At 45.2% G+C, this 12,926-nt stretch overlaps 1 protein-coding gene across 2 annotated transcripts in view; it reads right to left on the bottom strand.

The window, feature by feature from the left end:
* Positions 1-433: 433 nt before the first annotated feature.
* The window catches only part of LOC136665449 (retinoic acid-induced protein 1), a 63,064-nt gene continuing 50,571 nt past the window's right edge, over positions 434-12,926 (bottom strand). For both annotated transcript variants that reach the window (XM_066643086.1, XM_066643087.1), the window contains exons 2-5: positions 6,346-12,144; positions 6,028-6,121; positions 5,707-5,756; positions 434-1,616 (exon numbers count right to left, since the gene is read on the bottom strand). In XM_066643086.1, the coding sequence (XP_066499183.1) occupies positions 1,608-1,616; positions 5,707-5,756; positions 6,028-6,121; positions 6,346-12,126 (5,934 nt within the window). In that variant the 5' untranslated portion in view covers positions 12,127-12,144 and the 3' untranslated portion in view covers positions 434-1,607. The remainder of the gene's footprint in view (positions 1,617-5,706; positions 5,757-6,027; positions 6,122-6,345; positions 12,145-12,926) is intronic.

Genomic DNA, 12,926 nt, shown 5'->3' with positions numbered 1-12,926 from the left:
TGTTAGCAAAACCTACTTCATGTTTAAAGGAACCTATTTCCTTATTGGAGCGCTGGCACTAAAGTAAATACCACTGTTTATTGTGTGATCTTCAAAACAAGCCTGAGGAAATAAAAGGTAGAGCGCCATGCTCCGGTTCTGTGCTTTTAAATATAATTTGGGCTCTTTTGTTATGTGGACATCCTTTGAGGATAATAGCTCTGGATCGCTTTGTTTCACTCCCAACAACAGCACACGAAGAGAACACAAAGGGAGATTTGATCTCAACGGCAAAGACAGCTGCGGACGTTCACATATCCAGTATATTTGATGGAAGCAGTACAAATAAAAACATTCCAAACAGCTCTATAAACATCCAGACATTGCAACAACTCCTACGGGTGATGTGAACAAATACGGTTCTGAAAAAAGTCAACTTTAATTTGTTGTTTTTAATAATGTTTTATAGGCAATAACATATTTGTTTGTTTTTTTATAGAAAATAAACATCTCTAAGAAATACTATACACAATTATAATAGTACATCACATCTTACATTTCAACAGCAGCAAATACTTATATACACAATTACTTAGAATTAAGAATCATAAGAATAATCAAACTGGATGGTTCTGTCACCTGTTTTATACGCAGCGTAATCAGTAATGCTTTATGTGTTAACACTGTAATGAGTGGGAGGTGGTGCCTACAATATAGTGTGTGTCACATACAGCAAAGTGTAGAACATAAAGCACATTGTTCGGGATCTCTGCTCGCGAGCGTCTCTCTGCTGTCGTCTCGTTCCGTTCCATTGTTAATACAAACTAGAAAGGGTGAAATCAAAACAGTCTTCAGTGAAGGCCCTTCCTTTCATCTCTACCTGTACACACGGCCATGAAGGTCTGCGGAGAACACACGGTTGGACAGATGTGGCCTAAGTGCTGCCATGTATTTGGAAATGCACATCAAAATACATCTTGGAAGAGCATTATATTAAAATAATATATTTATACTTCTCTTTTCTTCGGGATATGAGAATATTTAGACCTGTATAGCACACCATGTACAATTTTCTTTTCTTTTTTTGTTTAATAACACTTAAGCATACATTGAAATACATCCAGTGGGTTGCTTGATGCATGACATCTTTGAATCCGAATGCGCTTGAAAACAGGCAGGCGTATGCGTCGGTGCCAAACAGCGGCGGGGCTTTGGGGCGGCCGGCCAAATCCGCCTCCAGGTGTCCCCGACTGATAGCATCCGTTCCAGGAAAGAAAGATTTAAGGGGAAAAGAAAGAAATAAATCAAAAGGAAGGATGGCACATTCAAGGATTTTTGAACAGTAGCAGCTTCTCTTGTTTCTTCCCTCTGGGAGAGGAGCTGTCCAGGAGGTGGCGCTGAAAGAGGAGGGGTAGGGGGGTGTGGGGGTCTCTCTGCAGAGATGGTGCTGGGCGCTGAGGGTGTAGATGATCTGATCTGATCTGATCTCAGGTCAGTATTGCTACAGTACCTTTGTAGTGAGTCCAGTGAGTTTGCCTGTGGGGATGTCCAGTGCATTTCAGGAGTGTGGACACGTCCTCTGTAGCACTTCACAGGTGACATTCTGCAGCTTCAGTGTGACGGTTTCATTACACTGCCTGAAAAACAAGGGAGACGACAGGACTGACACAATGCACTAAACTACCACTAGGTATTTCAGTACCTTTAACAACCCATCTTTACTGTGCTTTATATATATATATATATAGGACGAGTGGATCAGACACAGCATTGCTGCTGGAGTTTTAAAAGCTCACAGTGTCACAGCTGGACTGAGAATAGTCTCCCAACCAAATACATCCAGTGGGTGGTGTCCAGTGTCCACTGATGAAGGACTGGAACACAAACTGTGCAGCAACAGATGAGCTCTGTGGTGGTCCTGAGCCGTGAACAATACGGTGAAAGGGGCTAACGATATATATGTAGAGCAACAGATGAACTATATTCTGTAGCTGTAGAAACAAAGTGAATGTAAGATCAAAAGTGGCACGGTGGCTTAGTGGTGAGAACGTTCGCCTCCCAGCCCTGGGATCTTGGGTTCAAGTCCCATCTGGGTGGAGTTTCCATGTTCTCCCTGTGTCTGTGTGGGTTTCCTCCGGGGGCTCCGGTCCCTCCCACAGTCCAAAAACATGGAGGGTAGGTGAATTGGATTCTGTCTAATAACTGTCCTTGTGTGTGAGTGAATGAGTGTGAGCCCAGATATGGATTGGCGCTCTATCCTGGGTTAAACCCTAGTGCCGGATGTAGTCCTCCAGGTGGACGGTCGTTCCTGGTTGAGAGTACGCTGTGTGCGTTTGGCTGCCGCTTCTCACCAGTGTGTGTGTGTGGATTGAGTGTTCTGAGCAGTGTGGATTGTAAAGCGTTCTTGGGTGTCTAGAAAGGCTCTATATAAGTGTAAAGATACATACATACGTACAAAAGTGTAATGAAACAAGGAGGTCATTTTCATGTAATGGCTGATCGGAGTTTAGACACTGAGCCTCAAATACAGAACAGTCTCCAGTGATGTTTGTTACAAAAAACAGTACATTTACATTTAGGTATCTGATTCCTACGTGGATTCAGGGATGAATACAGGCTCCTTAAGAACAGCTGAATACACATTGGCTACTGCTCATCGTGCTGGTATACAATTCCTATGCTCTCTCCATATGCTGTATATAAATATAAATCAAAGTACAGCTGATGTTTGGGTTAGTGAGACTGAGAGAATCAGCAGTCTGATGTGGGCTGCCTCTAATTGCCCATGCTGAGGCAGTAGCCACTGAACTGGTGCGAAGGCTGGAGCAAGCAGTTCCAAGCAGCTGCCTCTCTCCAGCACCCAGCAGGACTGCCCCTAATTGTGTTGGTGTGGAGCATTTTTTTTTTCTTTTCTTTTTTTTTGTTAAATCACTCTCCTCTACCTCCTCCTCCTACAACCCTTCCTTCTCTCTCTCTCTCTCTCTCTGCAAAGATCCCCCCTGATCCCCCCTGGCTAACCACCAGAATCTCCCTGAATCTCACTGCAGTGAAGGAACAGCCCTTGCTTTACATCCATATTCTACATGTTTAGCAAAATGCTTCAATATTGTAGTTAAAAAAAAGAACAGACCAACAGCAACACCATTTTGGACCGAATCAAGTCAAGCGTCTTTAAAGAGGTACAGTACCAGTCATTAGTCATTGGTGGATAGGGCTAGTACATGTTCTATACATAGTACATAGTGTACCAGTTCTATACCCTGCCTCTGAACAACCCCAGTTACAGTCTCAAACACATTAAACACATTAAACACATGTCGCCTTAGGCTTGCTTGCATTGGGCTTTTATTTAAATGTTCTGTTTTGAAACTGTGAAGCTGCTTTGTGACAACGTCAGTTGTAAAAAGCGCTATACAAATAAATTTGATTTGATTTGATTTGATTAAGAAGGGAGCGGTTCTACAGATTAACTCCTGATGAGGCCACAGCTGTTCACTGAAAACCATTCCAGGTGACGACCTCATGAAGCTGACTGAGAGAACGGCGAGAGTTTGCAAAGCTGTCATCCACATTCATTTACAATGTAGAAAACAATAAGAAACTAAGAAAAAACACTGAATGAGAAGATGAGCAAACTTTTGACTGGTACTGTAGGTCATACAGATTTTACTCTACGATTCTACAGAAGATAATACTTAGAAAGATCACTGTAACCCTTTAATAACTCCAGCAGTTGGAAGAGCATTCAACAAATCAGAGTGAACATAAGCAAAATTTAAATTAACCTTTGTATTTACATTTTTTTGGGGGTGATAAACATGTTGCTGATTCTACCACCTTGTTTCAAGACATGGACGTAGAAATAAAAAGCATGTTTTCTTTGAGTTTTCAAAGATCCACACATGAATACTGCCTTTATAGAAGTTTACGTATTGCATCCTTAGCTCCTATATTATTACTACAGCTTTGGCCCAATCTGAAGTTAGCGCAAGTTAGAGAGACGCAGGACCGCACTCATGCTCCCCTGCCACGTGAGCCCCCCAGAAAAAAAAAAAAGCCCTGTGCCTGTGAAGGCGTGGAGAACAAGAAGACGAGGAGGATATTTCCTGGGAGACCTGTATGGGGGTGGAACCCCTACTGCTTACTTTCATTAAAAACAGCAAATTGGCATCGCTGAGACCTAAAGCCTTTAGATCCCTCAGTCGACGCATGTTCGGTTTGTACTGAACTCTCTTTCTCTGTCTCTTCCCCCACTCTCCGTTGACGTAGGAGGGGAAAAGGGGAAGACGGGGCATTTTGATCTGTTGCCAGGTTCCCTCTCACTGTCAGCTACTGTTGTACATTCTCTCTCCATCTCCTACTGGCTTTCAACTGCAGTGCAAACCAATGGCCTGTAGGTGGCATGTGTGCACACTGTACTTAAAGTCACCTTCTTTCAGGTCAAAGGCAAGTCCAAGTCTGAGTCACTGGAATTCACAGAGGAGTCTAAGTCCGAGTCTGAGTCACCATGGGTGAGATCAAGTTCAAGTCATGATGTATAAAATGTACAATGTTCAAATGACCTTCAAATGGCTGAAATGATTTAAAACGAATCACGAGTACAGCGTAATCAACAAGCTCATCTGACAACGTGACTACACTGCAGTGATGACAACTGAGAGTGGTTAAAGTAATCTAGTAGCAGCACAGAATCATTTTCACGACAGATGCACAAATAAAAACCTCAATTCCAAAAGTTCTGAGACATTTAATGAATGTGAAAAGCAAGTGGAGGAGGCAGACTGACACGTCGGACTTGCAGGCCTGTCACGCCTAAGTCACAGAGTTTGCAAATTTAGTTGGACTGGTGTTGACATATACTCACTGTCTACTATTAGAAACACCTAGTACTTACACTCTACTCACTTAGTGAGGTACACTTGCCCTAGAAGCCCAATACTGGTGTATAATTACAGAAAGTAGCACTTCTGCTGTCACGCACAGTTTGCTTCTGACAGTTTCTGACCCCAGGACCACCATTAACAAGAAATAATTTGGGTAGTGGACCATTCTCAGCACAGCAGTGACAGACATGATAGTGGCATGATGGTGTGTGCAGCGCCGGTATCAGGCACGGTGCCGTTACAGGGCTTTTACATGCATCAATGTCGCTGCAAGGCTCAGAGTGGTCTGCCCAAAATATCCAACCAGGAGCTTAGTTTATAAGTGAGTATCTTGTTTTTCCTCATGGTTTGTTCACATCTCATTAGAGAATACCAGCGACGGAAGGCTAAGATTATGATTTCTGTAAACCTTGTCTGTACCTCACCCACTCGAATTTAATGAAAGATTCATAAATGACATACTTAGTACATTCTCAGCTCCAGCCAAGCATCCCACCAGAACAGGTCCCCAACAGTAGAGTTCTAATGCTAATTTAGTCTTGGGGGAGATAATAGGAGTGAGAGAACTGAGAGCAGAGAGCATCTAATTAGCATCCACTGGGCTAGCATGACCACGCTGGAGAGATGGCCAGTCAATAAGAGACAGATAAGGGTGAGCGCCTTGCTAGGCTTGTCTGTTGCCCTGGGAGATGGAGCTGATGAGGGACTGCGCTGCACACCTCCATTCAGTGGCATTGTTAGGGAGGTCGGCAAATGTTCCAGCAAGGGCACTGAAGTACGCGGTATAATAGTCTCTGAGATCAAAGATGTCCTTTAATGTGCTGGAACAGGCTTGCTCGCTTACCTTGTGTTTCGGACATTTTATCGAGAATGTGTCCTCTTCGAATATGCAGCCTGAGTAGGGCACAGAGAGAGAGAGAGAGAGAAGGTAATGAATCAAAGACAGAGGTCAGTCATCAGGGTTGCAATCACAGGATGAAACCTAGCTACTCTTTTCATCTTCTAACTTGACTCAAAAGATAAAAAAAAAGATTGCCAGTCCTTACTATGATGGCGGTAGAACGAGTAGCACCCTGCTTATTCTACCTTTATCATAGTAAAGACTAGCCATCGAGTCTATACAACACATACACATGCACACTATGCCCTCTTCCCTCTGCCTCACCCGTTTCTTTGGCGCAGAAAAAGTGATACTTGTAAGTACAGTTCTTCCAGCGGCATCCGACTGAAGCACCCTCACTCTGGCACTTTGAACATTTCTGTAAAAGAAATAAACATTTATTCTGTTTTGACCATTAGCAATGAATGAGTTAAAAATGGGTTAGTACTTAGGAAGTTATTCTAATTCTAAAATAAATAAAAAATAGTGTATATAAATGTTTACAAAGCAAACAAATCAAACACCACAGGAAGTACAGAAAGTCTCATCAGAACTATAGATTATGGACTTAAACTGAAAGCCCTGATATGACGTTATGCTCACCGTGACTGTTGATTCCTCTGCAGCTTCCCTCAGTCCATAAAGTTTGCCTGCAACCAGGATCACACCATTGGTCCAGATAGTGCAGGCCTCGTGTGCCCAGTGCTCCTTAGCCTCAGCCTCCTGCTGCAGCCTCTGCAGAGCAGTGCCACAGGCCTCCTTACCAGCAGGGGGAGCTGCTTCACCAGATGTCCCCTGCAACAGCTGCAGTCTTTTGAACCTCATCAGCACGGCAAGACGAGTTCCAAGTTGTGCCCTTCTTTCTTTCCTCGGCTGCCCGCAATCTCCTTCACTCGTCCCTTCTTGAAGCGAGTCCTTTCCTCCCTGTCTCCTCGGAGCGGCGATCTCTCCTGCACTGCAGCTGCCGGCCTCGTCCTTTTCTTTGTCTCGGTTTTGCTTGAAGTCTTCCCGGTGCATTAAAGACAGTGTTTTTCGTGGTATGCTATCTGCAGGGTAGTACGGGCCACACAAGTCCCCGAGCTCTCTGTAATTCGCTGGCTTTCCACACAGGCAGCATTGCAGACACCTGTCAGTTAGGCTTTTGTTAACTAAGGGCCCCTGGAGCATTACTGAAGAATTTGTTATGGCCTTGGTAAACGGGAGTGGATTTTTCTTTTTCGATGAGCTCTTTTTTCTTGCCTGAACGAGCAGCTGCTCTTCCTCCGGCCTGTTTACGATTGTGCAATGGGAGGTGAGCTCTTTGGATCGGTCGATGTGCACATATGGTTTGAAAGAACCTTTGATTTCTTGTTTTAAAAAATCGGACAATTTTCCCTTCACCGTAGGAATGCATTCCTTTTTGCATTTTGTTTTAAGCTTGTGTCTCTTTACAGTAGCTGTAATAGCGTCACTATCCAGTTGGACCTTTTTTTTGGGTCCAGGCTTTTTTTTGGCCTTTTGCCCTTCTGCCTTTACAAGGCACTGACTCAAGTCTTCCTCCTCTTTCTTTTTAAGAGATGGCCGTCTGCCTCGTTTGGATTTGATGATTATAGAGCATGTTTCCAAGAGGGGCTGCTCACTCTGTTTCTTCTCCTCTGTGTCTGGAAGGAGAGAGGAGGGAGGCGACGGTGGTGGTGAGGGTGGTGAAGGTGAAGGTACTTGGGGAGAAACAGGGACATCGGTCTGAATGCTCCCCACCTGTTCCACAACCGGCCTGCTACTTGCCAGCTCAGCGTCATTCTTCCTCTTCTTACGCTGCTTCAGATGCATTTCATGGTTATTTTTGATGGCTCTCTGCTTGGCTAACCTTGGAGTGTTGATGATAAGGCTCCCAGACTCTAGTGTGACATCTGGCGAGTCAGTGCATTCGACAGCAGCCCACTTTCTCCGCTTCTTCTTAGGAGTTTGGATGCATGCTGTGTCTGGTATCTCCTCAGTGCTAACTGTCTTCTCACACTCCTCTGGTGCCACCTCTGGGGCTTTTGCTGTCTCTCGTTTTTCTGTTACCTGTTGTTCTGGTGCTGGCTTTGATGTTGAGTCCTCTGGCACAACATCTGCTTGGATAGTTAGAGGCTGTTTTTTGGATGCTGGAGATGTGATTTTCTGTACCATAGCTTCATATTTAAGTCCTCTGCCTTTTCTCGGTGGCAGATATTTTGTTTTAGTGGGACACTGAGGAGGCACACTGGGTGTATCACTGATATCTTCTTGAGGAGTGTTATCTTTGGTCGAAACGCTGCCCGCAGATGGTTCTAAATTAAGTCCTCGCTTTCGCCTGGAACCTTTAGCTTCAACCACTGTGGTTTTTAAATGTGGTTCCTGTGTTTTTGTTTTTTTATTGACTTTGCCACTTTTCTTTTTCTTGACCGGCTCTGAGGATTGTAAATTAGATTTTCTTTTGACCGAAACAGACACAACCTCCTCATTAGGCGGACTAACTGAGTCTGTGCAGATTACCTCTTGGTCAGGAGATTTAAGTTTTGATGATAGGTTTTCACCTATCTGAGGTGGAGCTGCCTCCGTCATTTGTGTCTCAGTGAGTTTCACTGCTGATGCCTCAGTTGGTGTCTCTTTATCCTTGTCTTCTGTTAATTTCACCTGTGTTTGTTTCCGTGATCTCAATACCATGCACTTTTGATCTTTTACTACAGATTTTAGAGTAGGGCTTTCCATGGGTGTTGTCAAAGTGGAGCCCTTAGTGCTGTCTGCAGATAAAGTAGTACACACAGCAGCGTCCAAAGTGACCTTGGGTTCTTCGGTTCCCGTGATATTTGTGTCCGTGGTTTGGTCCGTAGTAGGCTGAATGATTTCAGGTTTTATTGATCTGATCTTAGAACTGAGGCCCCTTGGTCGTCCAGGGCCTTTTATAATAACTGCATCTGTAGGCTTTGAACTAGACTTGGAACCAGGCTTCAAAGCAGGTATCACTGGAGGCTTTGGACTAGGTTTTATACTTGGAACAGTCCCTGGCCTTAGGGTTGGTTTTGCTCCAGTTTTTGAGCTAGTTTTGGAGCCAGGTTTTGAACTTGGTTTTGAACCAGGTTTCGAACTTGGCTTTGGGTTCGGTTTTGGGCCAGATTTAAGACCTGGTTTTAAACTAGCTTTTAAAGCAGGTTTAACAACTGGCTTTGAGACAGGTTTTGGTCCTGGCTTTGTCAATGGTTTTGAGCCAGGTTTTGAACTCGCCTTTGGAAGGGGCTTTTTTCGCTCTGGAGAGCAAACCTTTGGGGTATTTTGTGACCCGAAAGAGCGTGTACACATCCTAGACGGTAAACCATCAGTCAGAAGTTTTGGTGTTTGACTGCTCATGTCAAGCTGAGCAGCCCCCATCTGATCAGGGAAGAGGGCGCTATTACTTGAGGGTATGCTGGGCTTTTGAGGAGATGGTGGGGCTCCATCTCCCTCCACGCTTGGCTGTCTTCTGATCCCTGCATTTGAGTGGGTTGGTCTTCTTCTACCTCTTACGTGCTTCCTGCCAGGCAGTCTTGGATATGCAGATGGAGCCACGGGCTCTGGTTTTGAGGATGGGGTTACTGCACTTGGACAGCTTATACCTGGCTCTATATCCTCATCTCCTTTCTGTGGGGAGGGTGGGGTGTCAGCCCAAGATGGTGCAGAGTGCAGTATTGACTTGCCCGGCAACTGAGGAGAGTCAGGCTCCAGCACCTTTGCATCACTACGATCGATGTGGTCCCTCGCCTGAGTCTGAAGTGTTGTTTTCTCATTGAAAGTTGAGAAGCTAGTCTTGACAGAGTGAGACCGAGGTGCAATGTCACATATGGCTGACCTCCTTTCACTGCTTCTGTGGGCTACGTCTTGGGGAGTGGTTTCTGCAGTTTCTTTGTTGAGGAGTGTTCCACCTGCTGTCTCCCCTAGCTTATTACAAGCCTCTGCAGAGGACTCCTCTGGTTTTGCTTTATTATTAACCACCTCTTCTGTGGGTGTCAGACTCCTTTTCTCCTCTCTCTCTTCAGTTGCCAGATGGGATGAGACAGACTGCTGCTGCTCAAAGGAGTCCTTCGGTCCCTCAGTGACTGACAGTCTCTCTTCTGAAGGCTCAGCCTGAGAGGTGAGATGAGGTGGGTCTAAGTTTTCCTCCTTCCCAGGTAAATACTGATTTGGCTCAAGGACATCTCTGGAAATAGCTGGTGATGTTGTCACAGGGCCTTCAGAGTTAGGTTGTGGTTCTGATTTGAACATTTCAGATTTCGTTTCTGAATCCTCGGCTCCCTTCTGCCTTGTATTTAAAAGACCAAGGTCCTTCTCTGCGAAATCTCCTTCCTCCGCCTCATATTTGTTTTTCAGTTCCTGATAAACAGTGGCATCTGTTTCATAAGAGTAGCTTTCATCTGACACAGCTTTATTTATCTTATGAAATAGAGATGGGCATTTCTCATCCTCTAACCACTCCTGCTGTTTCTCCGTTGCCTCCATGACTTCTCCTTTGCATTCGTGTTCTGTGGACAGGTTGCTCTTTCCAATTTCCTTTTCCTCAGCCATCCTCTCAGTCCAGGCAGATTCCTCAAAATTTTCCTTCAGAGTACTCTCTGCTGGTTTTAAATCTAGTGGGGAATTGCTCTCCTGCTTCATAGGGCTTGGAGATGTTACACTAATGGGGGACCTCTCATCTCTAATGCTCCTGAGAGAATTGCTCTGTTCTTCTCCAAATGGCACTCTGTGCACCCTAGGGTCACAGCTAAGATTATCCTCAGAGTTTGCACTCTGTAGACTCCGGACTGAGTCGCCTGATCTGACGGACATGTCATCCGCTGAGTTCATGGAACAGGTAGATACTGTGTCCAGACTCAGCTGGGAATGTGCTGAGGCTTGTGTTGGGCCTTTGTTCTGGCCAAAGTAGTAGTAGCTCCTTTCCATCTGGTCTTCAGTGTTGCTGGAGTATCCACCTTCTTGGATCTCACCTGGCACAGCTCTTGGGTTGCCAAAAGCATCAGGGTGGGGAGGACCAGGCTGGCTTTCAGGACATGAAGAATCTTCCATAGGCCTCATCTGCCCCCTATAGTCCTCACCCTTTTTAGGCTGGCTTCGCTTGGCACCTTTTTTATTGGCCATGAGAGCTTCTGAGAGCAATAACTGCTGGACGTTGTTGGAGATATTCTCTACCTGAGATGTCAGAGCGTTGAGGCTCCACAAGCTCGGGTTAGACAAAAGCTTCTCAGAGAAACGCTCCTTCATAGAGCTAGAGTAGCTCTGAGACTGGTGGTTGACGCTAGGGGATGGGTGGGTGTGCGGAGGCATTAACATAGTCTGGTCCTGCAGTGCTGTAGAGGAGGAGGAAGCTGTAGGATTGATTTGTTGGCCATACTGGAATGTGTCAGGATTGGGCATTAAGGGAGAAGGAGTGGAACTATACGAGGGAGATCTACCCACAGATCGTGCTGGTGAATGGCTGGAGCTTGGACTGCAGTTCTGATAGTACTGTTCAGGGGACCTGACAGAGATATCTGTGATGCAGTAATTCTGTTGGGGCTGATTGTAATGCTGGAATTTCTGAAGGTTCTCCGGTGTACCTGACATTCCTTGAAGGGAAGCCTGCTGCTCGAATCCAGTTCTTGAAGGAGGCTGCTGGTAACCATAACTATTCTGTGGTCGATAGGCACTCTGCTTCAGACTGCTATGGTTACCCAGCTGCCTTGAATACTGGGCATTAGGCGGCATTACATAGCCAGGTTTATAGCCGTGAGGGATTGGATTACATTTCTCCATGTAAGTTGATGAGGTCGAGGAGGGTGGTTGAGAGTGCTGGGAGAAATGAAGGTGGCTCTGTGGGTACATCAAAGGAGACGGAGAGGGGTTGGAAGGGTGGCCCTGTTGATGAGGGCTTGTATAGACGGGGGCGGAGGATTGGGAAGAGAGATGGCATTGACTTTGAGAAATGGCTAGCATGTTTTGCTCAAGATACTGGGATGACCCACTGACCCCAGGCTCAAGACGGCCCACCATGTCCTGCTCATACTGAGACATTTGTGGAGACTCCTCCCACTTCTGTAAGTGTCCCTCGCTCATGTACTGGGCCGAGTATCCCGAGGTCATGTGGCTGCTGTAGCCAGATTGCAGGTGCTGGCTTGGTGCTTTGCCTCCTCTGTATGGTTTCTTGGTCTGAGATGAACTGCTGCTATAGCTGGGGTAGGTCTGCTGCCCATAACAGTCTTTAGATCCTGCTCCTGCTGTTGGCATCCCTGCAGCAGCAAGAGTGTGTGCCTCGTAGCCCTGTCTGGTCTGGCCGTGATGATGTCTGTAACTCTCAAGGCGTGATAATTCATGGGGTTCCTGCTGGTAGCAGTGCTGGTTGCCATGGAAACCACTCCTCTCTCTGAAGGACTGCATGGCTCCAGCTAGGGGGCTCTGAGAGAGAGAGAGAGAGAGAGAGAGAGAAAGATTAGTGGCTTGCATTATCTTTACTATCAGAGATCAGTGTTATTTATCGTAATCAATTTGAATTAAATTTCTGTTTTTATCTTAAGACAAATTGAATTGTAACACAAATATAGACTACACAGTCAAATCAAAACATTAATTTGCATTTAAGTAATACAATTTCATTTTCGTGCAGCAGCTGGGCCCAGGTGTTTGAGTTTGATTACATCTGGGAATTTCAGCACCTTGTATGTTAAAAACATCAGTGTAGTCTACACTCTCTGGGGTATGTTTGTTGTTTTACTGTTTCTTTTTTTTTAAAAAAAAAAGAAGATTTAAAATATTTATTTACAACAAAATTAAATAAAATTGACATATGTACACTCTAGACCCAAAAGTATTCACTTGTCTACCTTCACACTCTTACTTCATAGGCTTTAATATCATTATAGCCCAACCTTTGCAGCTGTAACAGCTTCAGCTCTTCTGGGAAGGCTTTCCACAAGGTTTAGGAGTGTTTTTATGGGAATTTTTGACCATTCTTTCAGCAGCATATTTGTGAGGTCAGACATTGATGTTGGATGAGAAGGCCTGGCTCACAGTCTCCACTCTAATTCACCCTGAAGGTGTTTTATCAGGCTGAGGTCAGGCCAGTCAAGTTCTTTCACACCAAACTCGCTCATCCATGTCTTTATGGACCTTGCTTTGTGCACTGGTGCGCAGTCATGTTGGAACAAGTAGGGATCATCTCCAAACTGTTCCCACAAAGT

This window comes from Hoplias malabaricus, chromosome 13 (assembly GCF_029633855.1).
Source record: "Hoplias malabaricus isolate fHopMal1 chromosome 13, fHopMal1.hap1, whole genome shotgun sequence".
Classification (NCBI taxonomy): Eukaryota; Metazoa; Chordata; class Actinopteri; order Characiformes; family Erythrinidae; genus Hoplias; species Hoplias malabaricus.
This window is presented reverse-complemented; position numbering and strand designations above follow the sequence as displayed.